General features: G+C 41.6%; 1 protein-coding gene across 9 annotated transcripts in view; it reads right to left on the reverse strand.

Annotated features, from left to right (window-relative positions):
• Positions 1-26,815, reverse strand: part of TSC2 (TSC complex subunit 2) — a 44,036-nt gene that overhangs the window by 12,325 nt on the left and 4,896 nt on the right. The window contains exons 6-32 of one of the 9 annotated variants that reach the window (XM_073361708.2): positions 26,353-26,470; positions 25,095-25,143; positions 24,357-24,482; positions 23,983-24,056; positions 23,477-23,603; positions 21,851-21,994; positions 21,350-21,487; positions 20,718-20,821; positions 19,825-19,906; positions 18,662-18,817; positions 18,207-18,311; positions 16,987-17,109; positions 16,517-16,623; positions 15,751-15,904; positions 14,136-14,258; positions 13,388-13,522; positions 12,521-12,710; positions 11,955-12,048; positions 11,507-11,609; positions 11,182-11,276; positions 8,871-9,002; positions 7,161-7,325; positions 5,253-5,405; positions 4,352-4,464; positions 3,412-3,609; positions 2,340-2,555; positions 547-615 (exon numbers count right to left, since the gene is read on the reverse strand). In XM_073361708.2, the coding sequence (XP_073217809.1) occupies positions 547-615; positions 2,340-2,555; positions 3,412-3,609; positions 4,352-4,464; positions 5,253-5,405; positions 7,161-7,325; positions 8,871-9,002; positions 11,182-11,276; positions 11,507-11,609; positions 11,955-12,048; positions 12,521-12,710; positions 13,388-13,522; positions 14,136-14,258; positions 15,751-15,904; positions 16,517-16,623; positions 16,987-17,109; positions 18,207-18,311; positions 18,662-18,817; positions 19,825-19,906; positions 20,718-20,821; positions 21,350-21,487; positions 21,851-21,994; positions 23,477-23,603; positions 23,983-24,056; positions 24,357-24,482; positions 25,095-25,143; positions 26,353-26,470 (3,393 nt within the window). Of the gene's footprint in view, positions 1-546; positions 616-2,339; positions 2,556-3,411; positions 3,610-4,351; positions 4,465-5,252; positions 5,406-7,160; positions 7,326-8,870; positions 9,003-11,181; positions 11,277-11,506; positions 11,610-11,954; positions 12,049-12,520; positions 12,711-13,387; positions 13,523-14,135; positions 14,259-15,750; positions 15,905-16,516; positions 16,624-16,986; positions 17,110-18,194; positions 18,312-18,661; positions 18,818-19,824; positions 19,907-20,717; positions 20,822-21,349; positions 21,488-21,850; positions 21,995-23,476; positions 23,604-23,982; positions 24,057-24,356; positions 24,483-25,094; positions 25,144-26,352; positions 26,471-26,815 lie in introns of all 9 variants that reach the window. The other 8 variants (XM_073361707.2, XM_073361705.2, XM_073361706.2 and 5 more) reach the window with 8 other exon arrangements.

Genomic DNA, 26,815 nt, shown 5'->3' on the forward strand with positions numbered 1-26,815 from the left:
CTCCTTGAAATAGATTTTGGTTTTTGTTTTTAAAAAAACCTTGTAACCAGCAATTATACTGTCGTTTCAAACTTAAACTTTCTAACCAGCTTCTCTTTTCAGATTCTTTTCCCACGGCCAGTTTTGGTTGACTACTCAGGGCAATGAGAAGCACTGGGATTTCACTTGTCTAGAGTTATATATGCAGCATTGCAGGAGCTATTCCTAGAAGGGGGAAGCTTCTGAATTAATAAACAGAATTACAAGATCTAACTTCAAAGTTAGGAAACTCAGATCTTTTATGATGTCACTCTATAGTCTAAATCTCATGAGCTATGACCTCACTCCACCCAAAAAAGGGTTGCATTAAAGTTACTCATGCTTGCAAATGTCGTATCTGGCTTGGACTTCTTCATGCTAGTCAAGATCCCATTCGTCGAAGGTAATGAGACCAGCAGGGACAAACAGGAAACATGGCAGGGTGATGAGGTATGAGGGAGACAGTTTCTATGAATCAGAGGTGTTCTTCTATGGCAAAATTTTTTTTCCTTAAAGAGATATATATACCTGCCCAGGATATGCTCCTGTGCAACTTTCCTTGACAACTGGACTGGTACATGGAAGAGAAAGAAGCCACTGCAAAGGGAAATCAAGTGAGCAGCTACATCAAAAGGAAGGAGAGACTATATGAAAAAATTAAAAAGCACAGAGTTTAATGTAACCAGGAGCCTATTTAAAAAATAAAATAAAAGCGAAGAACAAGCTGGAAAAGTCTCACTAGATGTAAAAAGGGAAAAAACTTAAGGGTCGAGGGTCTCATTGACACAAATAAAGAGGCATAAACATATTCAAACAATCAGACTCAGAAATTGTTCTCTGGGAGAAACGGAATTTCTGATTTGTTATTTTAAATCTACAAGAGGGGTCAACTTTACCAGAGTCCCAGCACAAGCAAGAAATGAGCCCAGACAGCCAGTTATTTTGCAGGTGTCATTTAAGTATTTAGGAGAATTTAAACAGCAGGATATGGATAAAGGTTCACACAGGGAGAGATTTAGCCTCTTTAAAAAGAATATATACATGGGCATTACAATCTCAACACTTCTTAAATATAGGTCTTTGTGCCAATTGATTATGGTAAGTTTGTAGTAAGACATCAGCTGAACATGAATATGGCTGAAACAATTCACTGCACATTCAAAACTCTGTGTGAGTGGCAGTCAACAAGCGGGTCTCAAGTTGGCTGCTTTTAGCTTTTCCAAACTGATCAGGCAGCATTTGTCTATACACCAGAACTTGCAGGAGTTCATACAAATCAAAGAGCCTGCTGGAGCGGAGGAGTGTTTAAAAAAATATAAAAAATTCACCATTCAATTTTGCCTTCCAGTTTTAACTGCCTGGGTTTTTGCATGCACATGTTTTGAAGGAATAAAATCAGATCCTGCATAGGCAAGGTTTAATAGCGAAGCTGAACCCGGAAATAGGCACTTTTACTGGGCTCCCAGACAACCTGCACTATGGCTGACGCCACCATACAGTCTTGTCTGCTGCTAACAGTGGGTCAGTCTCAGAGTTCTAAGCAGCACGCCCATTAGATTTGCTCTGAACAGGGTTAGCTTGAAATGCCAGCAGTCAGTCGACGTTAGGAATCCTGATATTAGTAACACCCGGGGAGCTGTACCAGAGCTAGCAGCAGTGTAAAGCAGGCCCAAAGCCTCCTTGGTGCAGAGAAGTGGATGTTTAAAAAGCCTACCGCCCGAAAGTCAAATGAATAAAACACTCAGGACTCAAGACAGAAGTCATCGCAGAGGCAAACACCCCGGCTATTAACGTGATGTGCGCTCTGCCACATCATCCTGAAGACACTTGCGAAAAAGAGCAGCAATGGCTCCTCAGAGGGAGGGTTTGTAGTAGGCCATTATCTTAGTAACCACTGCCCAATGGAAAAAAATCTATGCAAGAGGTAAAGAAAAACATGAATGCTGGAGAAGATCCATCCAGACACACGGACAAGCTTTGGCTCAACCTTAAAACAAGCAGTAGACCAAAAAATAGGCTCTGGTCAATTTCAGTCAGGACACATTTAGCTTGAGACCACTACAAAATAGCTCCCTTTTAGGAATAAGGGGTGCCTAAGGAAAGGGATTACCTCACTTCTAATATGCCATGGGAGATCAGGAACGGCTTACTTTACTGAATACTAAGCTCACGAGGAGAGCTAAGCCCTCCCGATCATGACCTTATTTTCTACCTTGAACTACTAGATTTGCAGCAACTCACAGTTGAAGACTGCTGCAGTCTCACCACGTTTTATACAAGCGAGTGCCGGCTCTCTGGGACATGCTACATTCATCTCTCACCTGTATTGGAACGCTGCAGAAGAGATGGTTTGGATGTCCCGGTGGCCAAGCTGGAGGAAGGGACTGAGAGGGACTTGTACAAAGCCGTCTCTCTGTGCTCCTTAAATCGCTCTGCAGCCATAAGCGCGTTGGATAGCTCCTGCAGCGGCATGTTGTTTATATCTGACGAAAAGGGGCTGAGCGGGTTCTCCAGGCTCATTAACCAGCTTGTGTTACCTGGAAGGGAGGGGAACGGTCAGGAAAGTTAGATATTCTCTCCTTTTGGAGACAGAAAGTTCAAATTGCCGAACTCAGCATCATCAACAGCCCTGGGACTTGCAGATAAAAGTTAGGCTGAGTAGTTCTAGGGTTTTCTTGACAGTTAGCTGCTGATTTGGTTAATTTCACATTTTAAAGGAGAATCAGTCCCCAGTGCCGCATGCTTCTCTCCTCCCCAAAACTCTTTAGTCCTGATGTTTTAGCTCAAAGCCGGCTCCCTAAAGGTTTTCAACTGCTGGAGTATTTTAATTAATCATAGAAGGCAATTTTAAATGATTCTCTCACAAGAGAGCTTCAAGCTGAAATATGCAAGTCTTGCTTTCACGTGGCTTCTGGAATGTATTGATGTCCAGGAATTTTGGGATTACCCTGGTTTTTTAACCTTCATACCCTCAACACCATTGCTACTCCTTCACAAACAGCAGTCATGCACTAAGTTATTACCCCAGCAATGGGCCTTGTTCACACTTTGGAAATTAGATGTGTAAGAAGGAAAGCAGCGGCGCTCAGAAATGGCAGTACCGTAATGAATAGATAATTGAGTGCCAACACAATGCCCATACGGATCAGTGCAGCAGGATTTAGTTTACATAAGGATTTTAATCTTCTCATGGGAGCGTCTTAAAACTTTGCATCATTAAAAGGTGCAATTTCCAAAGACCTGGCTGACAAATTAAACATTAAGAACAGAGAGGTTAAGCAGCATGGAAGAATTCCATTTACATTTAATGACATGGATATTTTTTCTATATGATCCCAATTTCTTAGTAAGCCACAGCTCAGAAGCCCCTTTGTGCAGCTGGTTAAGGAGTACCTGTGGGCCTCCGGACTAATACTTCTGCCCAGCCCTGTGTCAGCAGTGGGACATATGCAGCCAGGTTTGTTTTTTCTTTCTGCAGAGGAGCATGGCCACCAGGAGTGGCCTTCTCTGTTCGAGGTGCAGAACCAGCAGGACTCCGTAACCCCTGGGGGGCTGAGCTGTCTAAAGCACCAACACGTAAGGCATGACCACCTGGCAAAACAAAAGACATGGAGGGTAAGAAAGGAGGAACCCAGGAGCTCAGTTCAGAGAGACAACCGGACTCAGTGCCAAGAAAACAGGTAATAAATAGACTCATAGACATTAAGGTCAGAAGGGACCATTAGGATCATCTAGTCTGACCTCCTGCACAATGCAGGTCACAGAATCTCACCCACCCACTCCTGCAATAAACCTCTCACCTATGTCTGAGCTATTGAAGTCCTCAAATCATGGTTTAAAGACTTCAAGGTGAAGAGAATCCTCCAGCAAGTGACCCGTGCCCCACGCTGCAGAGGAAGGCGAAAAACTCTCAGGGCCTCCTCCAATCTGCCCTGGAGGAAAATTCCTTCCTGACCCAATAGTTCTGTGCACTTTGATAGCATCTTTGATCCCTATATCTCACATGAATGAACTGTAAATTGTGCTGAAAACCTGGCAGAAGTATACATTGGACTCTTAAGCCAGGGGGATTGGCTACTAGAGATGGCTTTACTGCAGGTTTCACCATACAAACAACCGCTAAGACCAGCAGGCAGAAATCAACCATTCAGGAAGCCAGCATTCATTGCTTCTACTCATTCTAGTTCTTTATACTAAGTACGGGGTCCTGTGATCAGACCACTCTTTTCTTTTTACATGGCCTAAGTTTAGGTCTGAGACTGGACACACAGATCAGACTTGCCCAATAATGGTTGCAAGTCTCCAAGGACAGAAACGTGCAGAGACTGCTTACCAGACATTGACCTGACTCTGTTGCGAGATCCTCTGCACACCTGCTGGCCAGCTTGAGATTCCAGCTTTGCTGGAGCTTCTTTAGTTTGTCTCACTTGCAAAACAGGGTCTGAACTAAGGCAGGGGAGGGAGGGGAAAAAGAAGGATAACTAGTAATGTATATTCCTGTTTTTGTGTCTTTTTGTAACTTAAAGTTTTGCCTAGAGGGACACTCTATGTTTTGAATCTGATTACCCTATAAAGTATTTACAATCCTGATGTTACAGAGGTGATTCTTTTACTTTTTCTTCAATTAAAATTCTTCTTCTAAGAACCTGATTGCTTTTTCACTGTTCTTAAGATCCCAGGGTTTGGGTCTGTGTTCACCTATGCAAATTGGTGAGGATTTTTATCAACCCTTCCCCAGGAAAGGGGGTGTAGGGTTTGAGGAGGATTTTGGGGGGAAAGACGTTTCCAAGCGGGCTCTTTCCCGGTTATATATTTGTTAGACGCTTGGTGGTGGCAGCAATGAAGTCCAAGGGCAAAAGGTAAAATAGTTTGTACCTTGGGGAAGTTTTAACCTAAGCTGGTAAAAATAAGCTTAGGGGGTTTTCATGCAGGTCCCCACATCTTACCCTAGAGTTCAGAGTGGGGATGAAGTGAGCTGTAGCTCACGAAAGCTTATGCTCAGATAAATTTGTTTGTCTCTAAGGTGCCACAAGTCCTCCTTTTCTTTTTGTGAATACAGACTAACACGGCTGCTACTCTGAAACTAGTAACACAGTGGGTTATAATTCATACCAGACAAACAAATGTGATCATTCCTTTTATTTACAAAACAGTACCTTCAAATCAGTTCTAACACAATGGTTTTTAACTGGCTTCATTAGGGAAAAGAATGTTAAAATCAGAGTGACGTTTACCTTGACTCTGTACTGCTCTGGAGCTCTCCAGAGTCAAGGCCCAACAATGACCGTGTCCCTGTTCCAACACTTGTCGTGATAGTCACTAGCTTGTTACCAACCAGCCACGTCTTCGTCCTTCCCCCAGCCAAGAGGAACTCTCCCACAGGAGACCTAGAAATACAGTCTGGAGTGAATACAACTCACATATGTCGCCCAACACCAGCGATTCAGCCGGGAAGTTATTTTCTGCATTGGGGTTGAAAAAATTCCTGCTCTTTCTGCATTTATATGATGACATTTCTTGCAAGCTGCACCAAGGTAAAACTGGTAAAGCATAAAAATTCTCCATCAGGATGAAGGACACGCTGCCTCCAATATCAGTTACTTCTCTGGCTTCTAGACAGCATTGCAAATTTATTCCTGGCCTCGATGCAGCTGATCCCTGCTGCACAACTCCTTCCAGGATACCAAATTAGACTAAAACTTCAGTGTTTCCAATTTGTGCAGCACCTTTCATCCTGAAGGATCCCCAAACACAACACACACAGACACACAGTCTCTGATGGGAAGGAATATAGTCATCTGGCAAACTGCATTACATTGTGGGAGGTGAGGAGGGTGAAATTTAGCCCACGTACTGGAAGCAAGCCTCTGCTCATAGGAAAAGTGCTTTAGGTGTCTTCAAAAACCACACAGAGCAGAAAGGTTGTTAAAGGTTTCATGCAAAAAGACTGAACGGTTTTCAATGTATCTACTCTGGAAAGGCTCAATGCTGAGGCAGTCCTGACAGGATTTGATCCACGGCGCTAGGGCAGTTTTGTGTTGCCAAACTTCATGCTAAGTCAATGTGTTGGATCATATTAAAGAAGTTCTGTATTAAAATCACAAATGAGTTTGATTCCCCATAGTTTAAATTCCAATGTATTACTAATTAAGAGGTCTCTTGGTTTTTGGTACTGTTTCTCTCCCTGTGTGTGTGAAACTTGCAAGCTGCTAATTGCGTTAGCACATTCTAAGACAGAGTCTGTTCTCAAAGCAATTCACACAGAGAGAGACTCAAAGCAATACTCTGTAACAACAGAAACAGCACCCAGAGACTCTCCGCCCTTTTGTTGTATTAACAATTGTGATTAAAACAGAGATAGAGGATGTATGTGGATGGATGCTTAGTGTGGATAATAACTGAATGATCAGGGAGGTGCCAGCCTAAGAATCCAGTGTCCATCGGCTGAAGAAGGTGTCAAGTGGAAATAACCAGAGGACCCCCGGTGGGCAGACTGGAATCCACACAACAGCCTCAAGAATGGGAGAACCAAAAAACAAGATAACATCTGGCAGCACGGAGCTGTCAGGAATGTGCTATCTGTCAGCAACAGCATGATGAAGCAATTCCCATAGACTGGCATAAGAAGAAACTCCTATAAAAATGGACTTTAGAAAGTGAGAACTTTGGGGGGTCCGATTCTGCAAACCAACTTCCAGGAGCATCAGATGAGCATCTGAAAAGGCCCTGCTCCCTCCTCATGTCCAGGCCACCTGGCCAGTGGCTTGGCATGAGCAACTCTAAGGCTGGTAACTATGATAACAACCTTGCAGAACCGCTGTGTGTGTGTGTGTATGAATGAATGTGTGAATAAATATGAGATTGAATGGAATGTTATAACTATAACTAACTCCTTACTATGATTCTTTCTGTATTCACAATAAATGTGGTATTTTGCCTTTTCCCCTTTAATAAGATCCTGCTGGTTTTTAATTTATTGGTATAACAAATGAAGGTTTTAGCCAGAGGGGATGGGTTAAGCATATGAGACTTGCTGTGCTCATAAGAACCTGAAATTTGATCCAGCAATTTCCTGCTGATGAAGCGAGACGTACCTTTAGGCCAAAGAATAGCTAATTCCATAACAAGTAACTAACTCCCACCTCTTGGGCACCGCAGTGAAATTTGAAAAGACGTATCGGGCCATCATATCCAGACAGGTCTCTGTGAGTTCCAAGTGGAGGTTTTTTAAGTTGTCATCAGCCTGAGCCATCGAATTCTCATCTGCAGAGCCCAGGCTTGAACTAGTGATGGATGTCTGTATCCTACTGAGAGACGGAGTTTAGAGTGTGTCAAGTTACACTGCAAAATAGAGACAGTATGTCATCTGATCAGCACTAAGCCACGGAGCAATCTGCAATACATGCACATGCCACAATAGGTTTGACTATGTCCACACATATCAAACCCAGGGCTCCTCAGAATCATTCTCAAATCACCAATATTATATAGTCATTGAAGATGACAGCTATGTCACCCCAGAACTGGCAGCTCCTCTTGAGAAAAAAATGGAAGTATGGCTGACATTTGTGCAATTTGAGCAGGGTCAGCTTTAGGAGGGATGTGGTGCAGAACAGCAAGGCAAACAGTAGCGTTACATATATTGATTTTAAATTGCAGAAATAAAATTCAGAGTTATGTAAAATCTAGCTAAACCAGTGGCAAAAAAAATTGAACTTTGCACACAATTAGTACATTGATATAAAGCAATTATGTCTTCAAGTAATTGTATTTTAAGCAATGCAATTTTGAAACAATTGCAATAGCAGGCTGTGTTACAGAACTTGTTATAAGGAATACCTCTAACAGTCATTTGCAAAAAGATTTGGCTGCATCTCAGCTGGGTTTATATTATGCAGCAACTTCTTTGGTATTATTAGATACTAATTATTTAAATGTTTTGTTACCTATAATTTAAATATAAATAGAGGGACATTAGATTTTGAAGCGTCAGATGCATTTTTCACAATAGTTACTTCTACGTCCCTCCCCCCAAAACATGTTATCAAAAACAGAAAATATTTGCAATGCAATTCCAGTGACAGTACGATGCTTATTTCCTGTAGCCTAATAACATTCATTTTCAGATAAAGAAACTTCTAGCCATCATATTCGTAGCCAGCAATTTAATATTCAAGGGACAAATTCAGAAACAGGAGAAAAGGATTTACAATTTTAAAAAGATGTGATATGGCCAAATCAAGAGTCAACGACCAAACTATTTTCTTTGGTCATGAAAACATTAACCGTTTTGTAAGGCCTGCCCTTCACTGTTTTGCCCCTTAGATACAATATCTTGTAATTTATCTTAGATAAATTAATGCATTGATGGTGAGTTGCTTTATATCAACAGACTTCTGTGTGCCTTTTTCCCAGCAATAATCATATGAACCATTCTCTCCGCCTTGCAGGGAAAGTTTGCACACAATCCTAGCAGAAAACTGTGACATTCGTGCTTCAAGTTGCCTTTGGAAGGCTGTAATTTAAAAGCCGTTTAACAAAGACTCAAACCTGCACAGAATGCAACCTTTTTATCCTTAATCTTTACTCTGCAATAAAAGAAGCTTTCATGAACAGAGCACCACTAAATCGAAGCACAGGGCAATGTAACGCCACCACAACCGGCATCGGTAAACCACAGGACCTCCGTGAAGCTTTTCCAAAGCATATTTTGTAGACAGGACCCGATTTCTATTTTCTGAAGGTCATGCAAGCATCCCACATGCAAGCCCACCCTGACCCCACCCACCCTTGCAGCAAAGTTTCCAAGTGCAGATTCGCTCTTGGATTCTCCCCCTTTAAGGTGCCACTACCTGCAGACCACATGTTCTGACACACTGATGCTGCGGGATCGGAAGGCATCAACTGCAGAGGGTTCTTTCAGCTCTTTCACTGGAGGAGAGTTATTCAAGCCTTGCCTTGCATTTTTGGCTATTCTTAAACTACTAGGTGAAGAAGCACCAAACCCCGAAAGAGGTGTAATTGCACAGGTCACAGGAAGGGAAGAAATCATTGTAGGGATGGAGGTTGAAAGGTCACAGGTCACAGGGTCAATATTGGGGAATCCCAGAGGGTGATGTAAAACAAAAACAAAAAAATGTCAAAAAGGAAAAATTAAAACATAAAACCAGGCAGAGCTGAAAGCATAAAAATCACTTTTGAAAACAAGATTTTAACAAACACTACAAACAAATGAAATTAGTACGAACAAAAACTGATGTAAATGATAGTTGGAATACTACGCTGCACTGAGGAAGAGAAAATAGGTTTTCACTCGGATTTGGTATCAAGGTTTCTCCAGTCTGAAGAGCTGGGCTTGTTTCAACTTCCCATTTTGTTACTCTAACCAGGGGCTCTCCTGCATTATTATCACCGTTAAATAAGACTTGTATAGAGACTTTATCCTGAGATCTCAAAGTGCTTTTCAAACAGTAAGCCTCAAAATATCCATTTGAGACAGGCAAGGGTCTTTGTTTTATCTCTCTGGAAACTGAGGCAGAGAGGTTAAGAGACTTGCCCAAGGTCTGAAAGTGAGCCAATGATTAAGCTAGAAACAGAACCCAGGTGCCTTGACTAACCAGTAATAGTTTCTCCTGCCTTGCTTGTGTGTAATTACAAGCATGAGGAATAAGGTTCTTTTCCCAAAAGGCTCTGGGACACTAGACACGAACTAAGCTTTCTAATTTGTCCTCAATGAAGTCAGACCCATGGACCTGATCCTGAAAACCCTTACTCAGAGAAACAGCATCATTGACTGGGACTTCTTCCATAAACAAGGGTTTGCAGAGGAGTCCATGTTACTATCCAATTACAGTTTGCATCCCCTAAGAGAATTTTGCAGAACTAGCCACGCGGATCCAATTATGTTAACAAGAGCAACAGCCTTTCAGAATTAGTAGTATTCCAACCCAATGAAATTAAGTAGGTTTTGGGAAAAAGTCAGATTGGAAAAGGTGTCTATTCCAAATTTTAAAAAAGAATCAAGGAGATGAAGGATTAGAGAATATTAACTTGCAAACACAAGACAGGGTTTACAGCTATGGCATTAAGGTGAGGATGGTGTTTCTTTTTTACAAGATCCTTATTATACCTTGCAATTTAAAGGACAGGCACTTTCCTTAGAGATTTCAATGTTACTATGGCCTCACTGTAGAGAAACGCTGAAGCAAGTTCAGTGAATCAACTCAAAGAGGAGTCCACTGGATAAGCCACCTTTGCAAAACATTGAGTAAATTCCAAACTATATCTTCCCTTTCCTCTCTGCAGATGGTACTTCAAAATATCAATGACTGCTTCCAACAACATTAATACTTGAATGGACTTCAGGGTTCTACCTGAATTGAAGTACTGATTTCAAAACACTCCTTCCTAGTGGGATCGGTTTGTGAAGATACTTTACAGTGAGTTGCTTGTTAATTACACAGATTTTAAAAAGTGGACACTACCTCCTCTCCTCTTATGAAACTGAAATCTAGACTCTGCTGCCATATAGAAACTTTCCAGGACAGACTGGTTTGTCATTCTAGTTTTCTTTCCTTTCAGAAGGGATCAGAGATCCAGAACTCTCTTCTTCACAGAATTATAGAGCAGCAATAGGTCAGATTCTGGATCTACCAGAGTTTAGACTGGGCAAAAATAAAGTGGTGGCTCTCATAATCCACCCAACTGCTCCAGCTTGTACTCATTGCTATTAAAATGATCTGCAATGAAATCATTTAAGCATCCACTGTTAAACTATCATTAAGATGCAGAATTAACAAGCCACGGAGATGAACAGAGCATGCATCCCTCTCACTATTTTTATAGCCAGCACTATGTTGGTTCACATTCAGCTGACAGTATTATTTTTAGAATGTAAGCTTACATTCTGCAGAAGTGGATGCGGGCAACCAGTCATGTCTTAGTACAAATACATACCATTAGCCACCCGCTCGTTCTGACTTCAGGTTTAACAACAACTCAGACTGTGTCTTAATACAGAACATTCCGGTTATCAGAAAGATTACACAGAATCTTTAAGGACACAGATAGTTCTCTCCACAAAACACAGGAAAGCATTTGGCATTTAAACAGCTCCTAATGAAGAGCTACCCATAGCCCCAAATGGAACGGAATACAATTTACCTTTTCGGCCTCTCGTTCAGACTTGTACTGCGAGCCCTGAAACTGTCCTTCTCAGGGGTGTCATCAAATGAGAGGAGGACGTTTGACCGCAAGCCCTGCCAATTTGGACACACAGATAATGGTTCAAACCATTGGTATTTGCAGCCCACATGCCATGAGCCAATTCTCAGGAGCTACATTTGATTTTGAAATTCTAATGTATTAATAAGTACAGGTGAGTTATTTTGATGTAAAATAGAATCTCTGTAAATTGACATCAATAATACCCACAGATTGCAGTTCTCAGAGCACCCTTTGTATTGTAAGATCCAGCATTAGCTGTTACCTTTGTAATGTAGGGAACAAAGTCTTTCCGGAAGGGCAGGCGACATCGGATGAACCACATAGCGATCACATGGTGTGCCAGGCACACGATGTACTGGTTAAACCTGAACAGGGGAAGATTTCAATAGTTTAGTTGTGCAATCTGAACACATTTTCAGAAGAGATGCAGTTCAATTCTAATATTACAGAGATGTGGAAGAGAATACTACTGTAAGTTGAAGGGGGAAAGGAACCTAGAGTGCAATTAGCAACATGCACTATTTGTCTTGAAGCTAAATATGGCCCTCCCTCAGCAACAAGACCATATATAAAGGTATCACACACAATTATATGTTTCCTCTGTAGATCTTAAAGCACTTTACAAAGGTAAGTCAGTCTCATTTTCCCCAATTTACAAATAGGGAAAAGGAGAGAAAAACAACAACAACAAAAAAGATGCGTAAACTTACTTGGAGGGATTTGTATATGGCAGAGAGATGGCAAACACGCTAGCATACTGCTCAGCTGCAAAGTTCCTATAGAGGTGAGGCAGCCTGGCTAGAGCTGAAACAGGTCAATAAGAAAATCATTTGTGAAGTCTCGATGAGAGCACTTTGTTACTGACTCAGGATTGAGCTGAAGCATGCAACGTTTTCTAAACCACTTGGTGCCAACAGGAAAGCTAATGTGACATTACATTCTCTTAATATTATTGTGCAAGGAGTAAGTTACAAGGAGGGAAAGATGACCCCAGATTTTCCAGTTCTCCCATGTTTTTATATGTAAAGCATGTTTCTTTTTTCTCAGTGCACACGTGCATTAGGCTGAGCAGCTGGGTTACATGAGCAAGAGGAGACTAGATGTTCAGATTTTATGGCAGTTGCAGCACTGTTACCAGAAATACAGTGAACTCTAGAACAAGTTGTATCTGACCTTAAAGTAAACCAAGATGATGATACTCATGCTAAATAATACAGTTAGCCTTTTCACAGCCACTGAAGAACACAGGTAAAACACAATTCCCACTGCAACTTACTTGAAAGAAATTCTAAGAGAGGTATCGCCATGTTTGCTGTAGCAGAAATGTGGGTTAACTTGACTATCAAGACTGGCAGTGCCTTTATGATGATGTCAGGCATCTCAACGCTGCACACGGATAAAGCTACAACGCACTGGTTTGCACAGCGATAAATTAAGCCATGTTCCAGGCAATAAACCATTTCACGCTAGAAGAACAGAACAGAATACGCTCAGTATAATAAAATAAGAACAGGCTCCATCTGCCACTAACCTACAACAAATCTCTAGCATTTCTACATACTAAAATGATAGTTGTGTGTTGGTAACTGCATTGCTAGGGCCAACAGCTACAAGAATTTTTACCAAAAATGCACTAACAATTAAAGATTACTATCTCAAGAGAAAAAAAAAAAGTCACAGGTGTTTGGCTCTAAATCTTAGACAAAACATTTGTCATCTTGAAGTTTTTGAAATAATCCATTTTAAGATAACAGTTTCTGACAGAATAAAAAGGGACAAAATATTTAAGGCTTTTCTGCTCCCTTCTGATGGTTATCAGGGTCTTTCAGACAGGGAGAAAGAACAGAATGACTATGCAGGGGATGGCAACAATAAAACTGACTATACAAAGTGCTATTAAATGCACAAAGCTCACAATGTGAATAGAGTTTTACTAACTTCTCTCAGTTACAGTCACCCTACATTACTTTTACTTACTGTGGGTATGTTGTTTTCTGGCAGAACTGCCTCTTTATATGTCCCGTGCAAATGCTTACAGGGCAACTGTACATTTAGTCTCCAAGTCTGAAATAGGCTCACATTAGAAAGCACATTGGAGACAGACTCAGACTTCACTTCCCACAGCCCATCCCATTGACAGTACCTGTTTAGCTTTGTCCAGGTAATTATGGTAAGATATCAATGCAGTCAACACTGGAACGACAGCCAGGTGCATGTCATTGCGGGAGAACCCATCTGGAGTGCCACGTAACCTCTCAGTTGTCTTTTTGTCTGTAAGCTAATCAGTTACACACTGGGCTTGAGTACTTTGCGTTTCACGTGCCTTTTAATTCAGGTCTTCTTGGGCATAGTACATTTTCATAGTACAAGAGCAGTACAGCGTCCCATTATGAAACAATATTAGCTTCCAGGTCCCAGAGCTCAATCATATACATACTAGGATCTGGATGCTGTACTTGGAGCATAATCTTCACAGTAAAACTATGAAATAAATCCCTTAGCTAACCTTGCACAGAGTTTTAATGTGGGGGAATGGATTTGCAGGAGACCATTATATACACCTAGAACCCCAAAGCCTTACATGCAGGTCAGTTTGTTTAGGTTTAGGCTCAAGTGTCCTCAAAACTCACTCAATTTATGGATACATTTTTATAACTATACTCTTTAGCAATTGAAGCATATGGACAGTTAAATATCTAAAGGAATTTAATTATCCTTAACACAAAGTTTTAAGCTAAAGGAAAGGGGTCACGTTGTTGGTGAGGGGGGGAGGAGGTACAGATTAATCCCAAAAATAAAGGGTATAAAATAAGGAAGCCTTAAAGCAAACACATTTCTATCAGAAGTGAAGTTGTGGTGTCTAGACCCCAGGAGGACACACTGGTTATTACCATGGAGCAGAGTGCAGAGCACAGCTGGTCAAGGTTGCAAGGGGAGGTTAAAAATAGCACTTTGTAGCGGAGAGACTCCGGTAACTTGTTGAGAACCAGTTTCAACACCTTCCAGTCTGTCTCCTGGAAAGAAGGGGAGAGAGTTTAGTAAGGAAGAAAATAACTTTCTATGGGAAACTTTGCATGATTTATATGTTAAATTTGAAAATAAAGCCCAACACACTTCAAACAATGATTTGTTATTTATTGCTGTGATCCTTGTTTCTCCAGCTTTGTTAGTTAGCAAAGATGCTGCTTTTATTTGACGCATGGGCTGCTTCCAGGGTTTCACCCAACTGCATCCTCTAGCTCAGATGTCGCATAGACATTTTGATGCCATAAAATGGACGGATCTCCAAGTAGACGGTGAAAACAAGCAGAAAGAGTCCGACCCAGGCCTTTTCTACATGTTTCCTCCACCCACCAAAACAAAAAAGTGATTCCAGAGTTCAAGACAACTCCTGGCCCCAAAAAAATGAATAATATGCTGTCCAGAGCCAACATTAATGCACTTCATTATTTCCTTTCCATACTCAAATATCTAATGGTCAACAGGTTTCAGAGTAACAGCCATGTTAGTCTGTATTCACAAAAAGAAAAGGAGTACTTGTGGCACCTTAGAGACTAGCCAATTTATTTGACCATAAGCTTTCGTGAGCTACAGCTCACTTCATCGGATGCAATGATGAGCAGTAGCTCACGAAAGCTTACGCTCAAATAAATTGGTTAGTCTCTAAGGTGCCACAAGTACTCCTTTTCTAAAATGCCAACAGTTTGTCAACTCAAGTTGCACTTCTAATTTTGGGGGGTTTTATTATTAGTTTTAAATCCTCTTTGAGAAGCAGGGTGACATTTTTCCTACTGGCTTTTTGCCTCTGTTAAATGAAAAAAAAAAATCACCCTTATTTCCTGTGAAGCAGAATCCAGTGTTGGTCTGCTTGGTTTAGGAAGAGTTTTACTTGTGCTCCTCCTGGTGGCTGAAGAGTTGTAGGATCACACACAAATTTTTGGATGGAAAGTTCTGGATTTCAAGAAGCTATTTAGATACCCTCAGCTGGTGTTGGGCAACCTGGATAACATTGATTGCTAGATCATTTTAAAACACAGATCGGTCACATTTTAGGTTTAAATATAATTAATTATCTTTTAAGAAAAATAAAGCACAACAGTGTATTAATTGGCTATATTGTGAAATGGTGGGTAAGTCTCAAAGATTATACTTTTGAGATAAGATTCATGCATGGTTTTGTTTTATGTATTTTCAAAAAAGCATCCCATCAGACAATTTTTAAAGCCTTGAGTAAACAGATTAGGCTCAGCACTACATATGCAGTTTAATCAGCCACCACAAGTGGATGAGTTAAAAGCTCTATTCCTGCTTCTTAGTGTAATGAGTGTTATGATCTTCCACAAGAAATATCCATTTAAAGAAAAATTCAGTGGGAGTTTTTTGGGCATAAAGGAAATAAAAAGCTGACATTCCAGAACATTTCAGCATTAACATTCCAAACGCTTGAGTTTTAAACATGCAAATTTATGTGCAAAACTCCACTGCAGACTGAGTTCATCAACGTACTTGCTTCAAACACTGCAGGAGGACTCGGAAGAGCAGTGAGTAGGGCAAGTAGCCCATCCGAAGAGTGGCATTCTGGGAAGAAACATTGGGGCTTCCTGATGGAGGGGAGAGGGTCCCAGCAGGCTTTTTCTCAGACACCCTCTTCTCTGGTTCTCTACGCCATGGAAATACAAACCAGGTCAGTGTTTCAGTAGCCATTACCAGACACAAAAGCAAGATGAGAAATGCATATGCAAAGCAACAGATTTCAGGGAAGTGACCAAGCCAACTAGTCAGAAACATGCATCACTTTATTATCTACAACAAAGGCTGCTTCTCCAAGTTCCTTTTCAGAGATACCTCTGTTAAGAGGGTTAAGTTAAAGAGTCAGTTACTACCAAACTAGGCTGTGCAGCTTGAATAGCAACATTTCTACAAATCACTGTACCACATCTTAATGTAAAACCAGATTTCTCAGTCTCCTGGCAGGAAATTGCAAACAACAGATTTGTAAACTTTTGCAGAGTAGCTACGTAAATCCCAAGCCTCCAATACACAGAACTCTGAGGCTCCTGAGAGCTCTGCATGCCAAGGATTTGCAGGACTGGTTCCGAAGTTATTTACTAGAGGAACACCCCCCACAAGCCATAACTATGAATGTGGTCTGATAACTGCTGATCAGAATTTGGGAGATTGAGAAGAGTTGTACAGAGGTCGTGACAGACTATTAATACACACATGAGAATGTCACGGTTTCAAAGGTACTACAATGCAATGAGAAACATACACCAAGTCACAGAGGCAGTAGGGGCTAAATCTCACTGCTCCATCCTTGTTGGTAAGGCCAAGGCGGTGGAGGGAGTCTGCTCGAAGCATCAGCAGAAAGTCAAATGCCTGCAAGAGAGAAGATTTCTCACTGCATTCTGGAATGACTCAAAACCTCTGCTGATGGAATATTCCCCCAGCTTCTCACCACCCAATCTGCTGTTGTTCCTGGCCAGCAAGATGATTTGCTCTGCATTGGGGCTGATTCTGTAGGGGCTCCCACCCTCTGAACTCAACTGCTATGGAATTTATTATACACAGTGCCATCAGCTAACTAACATTTTACTCCTGCACTGGTTGTTCTACAGCTACAGAGGTATGCTGCAGAGTACACAGTAATAAAATTCCTACAAACTCCCCATCTTCTACCCAACTAAAGCATTAGTTCAGCCCCTCCTTCTACCATAGTGTTAGGAGAGAGACTATCCATACCTGCAATCTGATGCTGCTAGCAATCGGGAGGCGGTAAACGTACTTATAGTGGAGTTCGATGTGATTAATAAGCATCTCATACACCCGAGTGGCATGGCTGGCAGGCAAGCTGTACAGCTTCGTCTACGGAGGCACAGAACAACAGTCAAGACACAAACTGAAGGTTTACTTGTTAACAGATTAGCCCATCTTTGGTCAATCGGCATCAACCGTACAAAGAAAGGCAACTGTGAGTTGTTCCTGAGGCCAACACGAACAGATGGCTCTGTACAGACCCTTTGTGCAGACTCCGGAGCAATGGGCAGAATAGGTTGAAGAGTTAGCCCTCCACTGGGGCACAGGAAGAAGCCGCCACGGCCTGCCTCAGAGGATCCTGGGGATCACACATACACACAATCCCCAAACAGATCCATCTTCCTACTCTTAAGTGAATGCAGCACGTGCGCATTATGAACACTGACATTTCTATGAAAACTGTTAGAGTGGCAAGTTTGACCTTTAATTTATGAATTACCCAAGAAAGACGTTACTTGGAGGTATAACGCTATACCCCACTGACGCTGCTAGTAACGTCAACAAACAAAGGGCAGGGCAGGCTTTGAGACGGCCTGAGAAAGTGGTGTTTGGATCCTGACAGGCTAAAGTCACTTAAGTTGTTCTTGTGGAATTTCCACCATCTTGAACGGTGAGTCTCTGGCAATACAAGAAATCTGGGTAGTTTTTGCCCAAGATAGCAACTGAATTAGTGAGATTTCTGCTGAGAAATTTCAGTCACATTAGAACTCTTCTCATTTTTTATCTAATCCAGACCCCAAAAAGTCACAGGTGTGGGTTTGGATCTGGGGACCTGAATTTCTTTGGGTTTAGGATTCAAAAAGATTCAGATTTGAGAATCCAGTTCTGGCTCCTTTCTAGCTGGACCCTAGGAACGTATCACCAAAGCATTCACATTTATGACACACTGGCTGTTAGTAGATAAAGATTTAATATTTAATTCACCATATGCAAGGTACCGAGTCAAGAATAGAACTAACCCAACCATGGCTAAAATATCCTCTATTCTGTTAGTTTAAAGAGTGGGACAAGTGAACTAGTCTATGAAGTTACAGAAGAGAAAGAATTTGTTATTGGGAATTGACTGGCCAGTAAACAAAGCCCTAGAGAACACTGTTTTAAGGGAGGGATTTTTAAATGCTCCACAGTGTTACCTGAAGAATTACCAGGAGGCCTAGAACAGCTGTCTTCACATCCTCTAAAGCAGCAGAATGAGATAGAAAGTCTCGCTCCTCCAGATCAACAGGAGCCCAAAGAGAACGTGCAGCCACCTTTTAAAAACAGAAGGAGAAATGCCCTTTAAAACCCACATCGGGCACAATGAGACACCAACTTAATTCCATGCCAATAGGTCAGAAAGGCACAAAATAAATGGTCCCACTGAAAGTCTCCTAATGTTGTAGATTAGCTTGGATGTGCATTAGCCGAGCTGGTTCCAAAGCACCTTTATGCTTTTCGTTAGAGCTCTGACTTCCTCCAAAATCCAGGAGTCCTACACAGCATCCCCCTGGATCATATATATAATTAACTGTTCACCTTCCTTGTTCTCCAGTAAAGGGATTGGATAAGAGATGGAGACGAAGTTATTGGAAGTCTCACTACTGAGCAAGCGAAGCCTCACCTTTTCTATGATATCAAGCAAGCTGTTAAAGTGATGCGTGTTGCAGCCCTCGGCCAGGTCCACCAATAGCTGAGTGGCCAGTTTCCGGACTTGATGGTCTTTATCCTCTGGAATATGTGCCAGCTGTGAGATCACCACTACGTTAATCAGCTCCTCCTGTAATAGGACAGGCTGTTCAGCAAAATGTCTCCCAGCTCACTCTTATTAGCGAGTTAACACAAAATGTATATCCATGATCAAAGAATCACGAGGTCATACTCGCTTTAGTCTTCATTAGCTCGTTGTTTAGTCTGCTGGATTTCTTCCTCCAGCCTATTTAAATATCTTTCTAGGTCATCTCTCCAAACATTTAGACTATTGTTGAACTTGGACTCAGCAGCTTAGGTCTCTATCGATCTACAAAGGCGTTGTAGCTCAACTTTAACAGACCTTATTCACATGGGATTCACAGGCCTTGTTTTTCAGAGAGGCAGGAAACAAAGAGGCGGTAGCCAGTTTAACAGAACTTGGAAGAATCTGAGCAGTGCCTCTTCCACATTCCTTGCATCAGACACACTGAGCAGACATTCCTTTGAGTTAACAAGCAAATCAATGGTCTCTGCTCTGTCACAGCGCCTACCGTCTTGGATTTCAATTAAGACAGAACTGAATAGAGTCAATCCACTCATGTCAGATAATATCTTGACCTCATATTGGTACAAACTAAACTTTGTCTCTATCCAAACCAGATTAAATCTCCCATCCCCAACACTAAAAAAAAAAAGTTTTGTTTTTTTTTAGTAAAATGAATGGAATTGACAACCTCTCTGGAAAACCTTAGGATAGGGAAAGAAGGTATTCACAAGATGCACAAGGTGAAAATTAAAAATGCACATTGTCAAAATAGACCTGCTAATATCAACTCCCATTATATATACACCAAACCGATAACAGACTTAAAAAACGCAGCTATGGACCACATTTAATAGGCAAGTCCTTCCAGTCACATTGCAAAGAAACCTAATTACAGTGTCCTACATTTTCAGAACCGTTGGACTGACTCTTCAGAATTGCAGAAACTAGGCCTGAAGAACTAACACGATTAAGCATCATTAAAACATTTCTACCACCCGTTCCAGATCTCAAATGCAAACACCGCAACTAAATATCAATAAAATACAAACCTCATAAAACTGTCTGTTAATGCTCAGGACAAAAGACAAGACATCCAGAACTTTAATCCGAACTGCACTACGACACTCGTTCCTAAAAGGGAAAAAACAAACCCAAAATGGACAAAAGAGTTTAAGGGGAGGACAGAGAGCATGTTGTGACAAACTCCCTTTTTTCTCAGTTAAAAACGTTACAATCAAAGGCCACGTGAACTTTCAGCGAATGTTCTCTGCATATGAAGTTGCAACACCAAGCAGACAAGGTGCTACCATCAAGAAAAAACTGGAGGCTGTCTACAAAAAAAAGAGCTCCTGTTGTAGCACATTGGCAGCCGTATCCATCGCTAAAACTTAGAGTCAACCAGGGAGAGCATGTGTGAATGGGAGAGAGACTCTGTGCCACAACTTTAGAACCACGTACACAGGGATGAAGTGGTCTTTATCCTAATTTATTAAAAGGAGCCAAAAGCTCTGGATTGCTATATCAGGGAATCGTTCTACAATACAAAAGCATGTTCTGGGAAACTACCATTGCAGAACCCCATACTACCGGACACTGTTAAATCAAAAGCATTACTGATAATTAAGAGGTAGGGTTGTAGTTCTGATACCAAGGACGAGTGCCACTCAATGGAGCACAGGACAGATGTAATTAGAGAAGTGAAGCAGCCAATGGCCACCCTCCACTTTCTTAAAAGAAGGATGATAAGCCTTAGTTGGACGTTTTTGTTCTGTTGATTGGACAAAAAGCAAATCCTCCATTCTGGAATCACCCCCATATTTCAGCAGCCATTACTAACATTAAAGAGATCCAGAGAGTTAGATTGTTTTAACACAGACAGTTCATTAAACAGGCTGCACACACATTGAAACAACCTTTTCTTTTTAAAGCTGCAGTTTCCTACCTGAAGAACCTCTCCATTAACACCTTCAGGTTATGAATCCAGCCATCCTTGGCAGGGTGAATAGACTGAGCTTTGTACGTTATTAAGTTTAGTAGAGAAGATTCCTTTAAAAGAAAATGTAAGAATGGTCCCGTGCTTACATACTGTGCATGCATCTCCTTTCCCCTCCCTCCAAGAACAGGTTTCAAGGGGCTGTGAAGTCTTCACTGTGGCTTTATAATGTGTGCTATTTTATGACTCCCGCCGCCCTTGGTTGTATGGGATAAAAATTTAATACTGACGTGAACAATAAGAGGAAGGATGGTCTTGGGGGCACTCAGATTGGGACTCTGGAGTTCTGGGTTCAATTCCTGGCCCTGCCAGACTTCCTGTGTGACTTTGGGCAAACCACTTACTATCCCTGTACCTCAGTAAAATAGGAATATTGAATGTTTCCTGTGGGTCTCTTGTGCTCTTTGGGACAGGGACTGTTCCTTGTTATGCGTTCATACCATGTCCCCCAAAATGGACCCCAGATTTTGGATGGGGCTTCTAGACACTACTGTAGTATGGAGAAACATTTCCAGGAGGTTTAAAAGGGGAAAAAAACCACAGCAGGCCATATTGACTTGAGATGGGGGAGAAGGTCTTACAGGTCTCTGATCAGCACATCTCTCCACCAGTTCAAAGTATCTCTCCTCAGACCCATGGAATTCATTCTGGTCACAGAGTTCTTCTACAGTAGTCAACAGAGCATGTACAATGGACTTCAAATCCTGGTTCTCTATACTCTGAAACACAGACAAGGCCGCTCTAAATGGTTTCTTTTTCATTACAAAGTATGTCACAATTGAAATAAGAGCGCTGGCTGAGAAGTACTAGAGTCAGAAGTTAGGCCAGACCCACACTCAGTCCTCTTCCCTTTCAACACCAAATACCTCACCATCTCCATGACAAGCACAGCTTCCACTGACGGGGGAGCCCCAGCGTCAGACACCAAGTCTATAGGCTGTGGCAGGGTACATGCTATCCCCCATCAAAAGCAGAAGCTGTAGAGTGCTTTTCAGTATTAAAAAATAAGACCATTTTATAAACCAAAATACTTCCTACAAGACATTTTTATAACATATATCAAGATTTGGCTCAATACCTACCTGTAGCTGCTGGAGTAATCGCTCAACGATATCCAGAAGAATATCCCAAGTGACAGCCTGCAGCTCCTTTCCATACTTCTTGATTAATCTGGTTATGGACAGGACTATTTCATATGATACAACTGCATTGGGACAAGTCATGGCCTGGAACACAAGTTTCTCAGGTCAGTTAATTATCTGTAACCTTCTTAAACTGAAGTTGATCAACATCCTACATATTAAGAAGTTTGAAGGGCTCAATCCTTCCATCAACCTACCTACTGCCTCTTCGGGAGGTGGTTTAACTACGGTGACAGGAGAACCCCTTCTGTCGCTGTAGTAAATGTCTACACTGAAGTGCTACAGTGACACTGCTGCAGCATGGCCACTGTAGCGTTTCAAGGATAGACAAGCCTGAAGTCTGTGGCTACAGCTGCAAAAGCCGATCAAAGATGGCCATTTTATAAGCACAATAATGTATTCCCAACAGGTGCAACTCAGATGTTAAAATGCACACTTGGTTCCACAGGAATATGCGGCTGGAGAAAGTGATACCAGCTCTCGCAGTTTGGCTGAAAGGTCCCCAAACGCTGAAGACACAGTAGGATTTTGTAATGAGACCACTCAATCTGGTCACTCAAACCAAGCCCATTATATGAAACTTCTAATATTGTTTCAGGGACTCTCTCTTGCCTAAAGCATAATCTACAGATCAAACATACAGCATGGCTAGCCAATAAGGGAACTTTAACGCCATTCCCTTTGTTGTGGCTAAAATCCATTACAAAAATGTCCTTGCCACCTCCCAAAGTACAGAAGAGGGCATGAAAGGTGGCAGGCTACTCCCAATTTAATATCGCACCAAGGGTTTAATAAGTGCCCTGGTAGAGGAGAAGTGATCACAGTACAGCTTCCATCACTAACACCCAGCCGGTCGAACACTTCAGCCTTTTCTCAAATAGCTGCAGTTTCCATTAACAGGCACTTCTGCCAACAAGCTCATAAATCTTAATCCTCCCCTCAGGGTGTCTCTCCATTTAAAAAATCCTGGCACTAATTAAAAAAAAAAGTGCCACACTTCACTTTTCATTCATGCTGACTTTGTCCCCTCTCCCTGCATTTGTATGCTGTAGACTGGAATCTACTTGAAGCAGGGACAGGATTTTTTTCGCTGTCTAAAATGTCTAAAATGTTTTTCGTGGTACCTCAGTGTCTCCAGCCCTCTGCCGGTGCACAGAACAGTTCACTCTGCTGAGGACTGAAATGCTTTAGGTCTAACCCACGTTATGGGGTAACTGCGTGAAATTAATGGCCTGTGTTAAATAAAGTCAGCTTGATGTTTTAATGGTCCCTTCTACAGAACTATGAAAAATTCAAGAATTTGCTATGTGGATCAGTAAAATATTCCCAAATGAAGTATCAGTTTAAGCTTGAACTAGCTATTGCCTCCTTGTTTCATGTGTTCCCCCATCTGTCTCTATCCAACTGTTGGCTTTTGTCTTATAATTAGATTGGAAGTTCTTTAGGGGCAGAAACTGTCTTGTTGTTCTGAGTTTGCACAGCACCTAGCAAAATGTGATGCTGGTCCACGACTGAGGCTCCTAGGCACGATCACAATACAAAAGTTCCTCCCAAGTACCACTTTACCTTGAGGAATGAGGGCAGCACTGACGTAGGTGAATTCTTGAGAGAATACAGTCTGTGTGCACCCCACAAAGCCATTCCGACAAAGAACACTGCTCCTCTCAGTAATGCTGCATCCATCATGTAAGCTCTAAGACAGGGTGCAGAAGGTAAGCCAAGATTTTCTTAGATCACACTATAGCAGCAGGTTTAGTTTTAGAGTACAAGACTCATGCAAAGGGAAACGAACAATACTTAGTACTTCTAAATCAGAGCATCTTAAAGGACTTAAAACCATGAAGACTAACCATTTAGGCACTGTTCTCATTTTACTAATGGGGAAACATAGGTATAGAAAGGTTAATTAACTTGTCCAAAATCACAAAGCAGTCACAATTTCTAACCGCTATACCACACATGAAATTTTGGGTCTGCTCCTGTTCCCATTAGAATCAGTACGTCATTTATTTCAGTCAAAGCAACACTGAGCTTTTTCTTAAAAAAGAATTTAATAGCATGACATTCCATACCTGTCTTCCATGATGCGGCACATGTTGTATATAGCACTGTGCCCCAAATGGGTTCCCAAGAGATTGCGCATAAGCTAAAAAGCAAGTATCAGAGAATTTTCAGAGAAGGTTTCAGTAGGTCATTATACAGCTTCAGGGTCCAGTCAGTCAAGAGAGGTTACATACGCAATTTAATAATGGATAGTGCAGCATTTAATAAACTAGAGAAGTGTGGTATATGCTCTGATCTCCTCTCAAAGAACTATTATAATCATAATAAAGGTAACTGGAGTCTAGATTTTTAACATACTAATATTCAGAACAACATAGCTTTAATGAGACAGAACTGTGCATGGTACATGAACTCATGCCCAGGGAAACAAAAGAATTCTGACCTTCCAGCATGGCTCACAAAGCTCCTTAACATTGATGGTGCGGCACAAGGTGATGATAAATACCGGGAGGCTCTCCGAGGGCAGGCAGTTGTAGCAAACCACAGCATCTAGGACCTGCAGGGAGACCTTTGTGGGGGTGAAAAGCACAATGGTTACTCACTTCTCCCTTGACATGGCATTGAAATACAGCAGGTTAAACTGTCTTGACTTACGGCCACAAAACTCCTCAGAAGTCAATAGGGATACATCAGTTCAGGATGTAAACCAAACCATGACAAGGATGGTTAAATAGTGAAGGAAATCCCTGAGCAAGATCATCCGGGTTCCTTTGTCCCAATGTTTTATGACTGAATTAATAACTTAGTAGCTGTACAGTTCTTTACACGACCCCAAAGTGCTTTATAGAGTTAGTTAATCCTCACAATATTTTACTGTCCTCACTTCACAAGGGGTGAAACTGGAGTAAGAGAGGGATAAGTGACTTGCCCAGTTGGGACTGCGACTCATGATATCCTGGTTCCCACCTCTAAGCTCAGACACCTAAGTCATCATGCCTCTCTCCACCCAACATACAACAATATAGTAAGCTCCACACTTTGCTACAGCAGCTTTCCCTGAAGGAAGAAAATCCCTGGGAACCCTAGAGAGTTTTGGCCTAGCTATTCAAAAGTGGCCTGATCTGTAATGGATCAGTTCTATAGAATGTAATCGATATTAGAAGAGGCTCCAATTACTGACCTCTATGTCAACCGATGATGATGTCTGAATGCACAGTAGGCAGATCATACTGTTGGAGGAAAACGTAGTTAAATATGTTTATTTTAATCAAATTTAACAAATGACCAAAAAAAATTGGCCAAAATTAACACAATTAGGTTAGTGTAGAAGTTTGCCCTGTTACTTTCCTGACTGTGGCTCAGTTGATAATACTTCTGGGAGCATGCTTAGTGTCACCAGCCCGTTTCTGAATAGCTAGTTTGCAGCTGCACTTAAACTACATCGCACTACCATTACTATTCATTAAATACAGCTGGGTACCAGAGTCCCGAGTATATAAATCTAGTGAAGAGAATATGGTCAAGTTAATCTCCTATACAAAGTAGGGGATTGAGCACTATGTAATTTAACCCAGGTTTATAGATCAGAATATCATAAGAGCTGGTGTATTGCATTATACTGTTTAAGTTCTCATGGACAGATCTTCAAAAGTGCTCAGTACCAACAAGAAGAATCAGGTTTTGGGAGTGGCTGGGAGCTGAGCTCTTTTGACAATCTGGTCTGTGAAGGAGAGTTCTACTCTGAAAGGTAAGTAAACATGACATCAAGAGACTCCATATTTGTGTTTCATTGCTTTCATATCAATTTGGTTGATTTACACAAACAGGTTTCTAAAGTGTCACCCCTGCATCTTCAGTTCTGGGTTTGGAAAAGTGAGATGGGTTCTTTCAGGTTTAAGCATCACTGAGCTATGACGACTAAGCCAGCCAAGTTCTACCTTCACATACACCCACCCCACCCCACCCCACCTTCAGTGCAGTTACAAAGGTATAATTCTGGGCAGAAATTGGCCCTGCAATTGGAATCTATTGAACTATTCTGGTGACAGGCACATAAGCCAGAAACAGGATCATTCTCCCATAACTCTTCAGAGCCAAAACAGCTAATAGCAGCAAAAGAATACATTTGCCAGAAAAGTCAGCTCTGACAACCACCTGTGTTCTGAAATAAAAACACCTGGGTGCCATTTTTAATCACTTTTCTGACCACAGCCACACCAATACTATTTCAACAGATACCCTTTCCCTCCCTCAAAGCACACTTTCCGAGGCTAGCTGGGTCATTTGTCACCCAACTGGTCAATCTGTGTGCACAAAACCCAGATTTGCACACGCAAACAGATACCCCTGGAGGTCTGTTGAAAATTTAGACCACTGAATTTATCCACAAACTCTGCACAGCAATTTAGAAACAATAAGTGTTAGTAGTTTAACCTTACTGGACCATATCAGCAACATAATCTTCCAGGTAACAGCTGTTGAACTTGACCAGGTTCACTAGAACTAGAAGGAATTCTGAGGACAACCCGACATTCATCCACTGCAGGACAAACTCAGCTAAAGGAGAAGGAAGTGGTGGTGTTACAACATGGTTTCAATCCAAAAATGCTGCAAATTCCCTTCTGGCCCTACTTGCTGAAAAAGAGATCTGTCCTTTGATGTATTTCCAGCTACACAAACTGCTCCCTAGAAGGCAATAATAAAGAGTGAGGGTCGATTGACCAAGGCTGCTATTTGATCTATCACACTCTTTCTTAGCTGCTACTTACAACTGACTTGCCTATCTGGCTATAAACTGCCAAATGCATTGAATTCACATTTTTATGAATTTGCTAAATTTGCCTGGACCAAACCACATTACAGATGTAAAACAACTTCAGATGGGTTGTATTAAGTTTGCCA

Source organism: Lepidochelys kempii, chromosome 10 (assembly GCF_965140285.1).
Source record: "Lepidochelys kempii isolate rLepKem1 chromosome 10, rLepKem1.hap1, whole genome shotgun sequence".
Taxonomy (NCBI): domain Eukaryota; kingdom Metazoa; phylum Chordata; order Testudines; family Cheloniidae; genus Lepidochelys; species Lepidochelys kempii.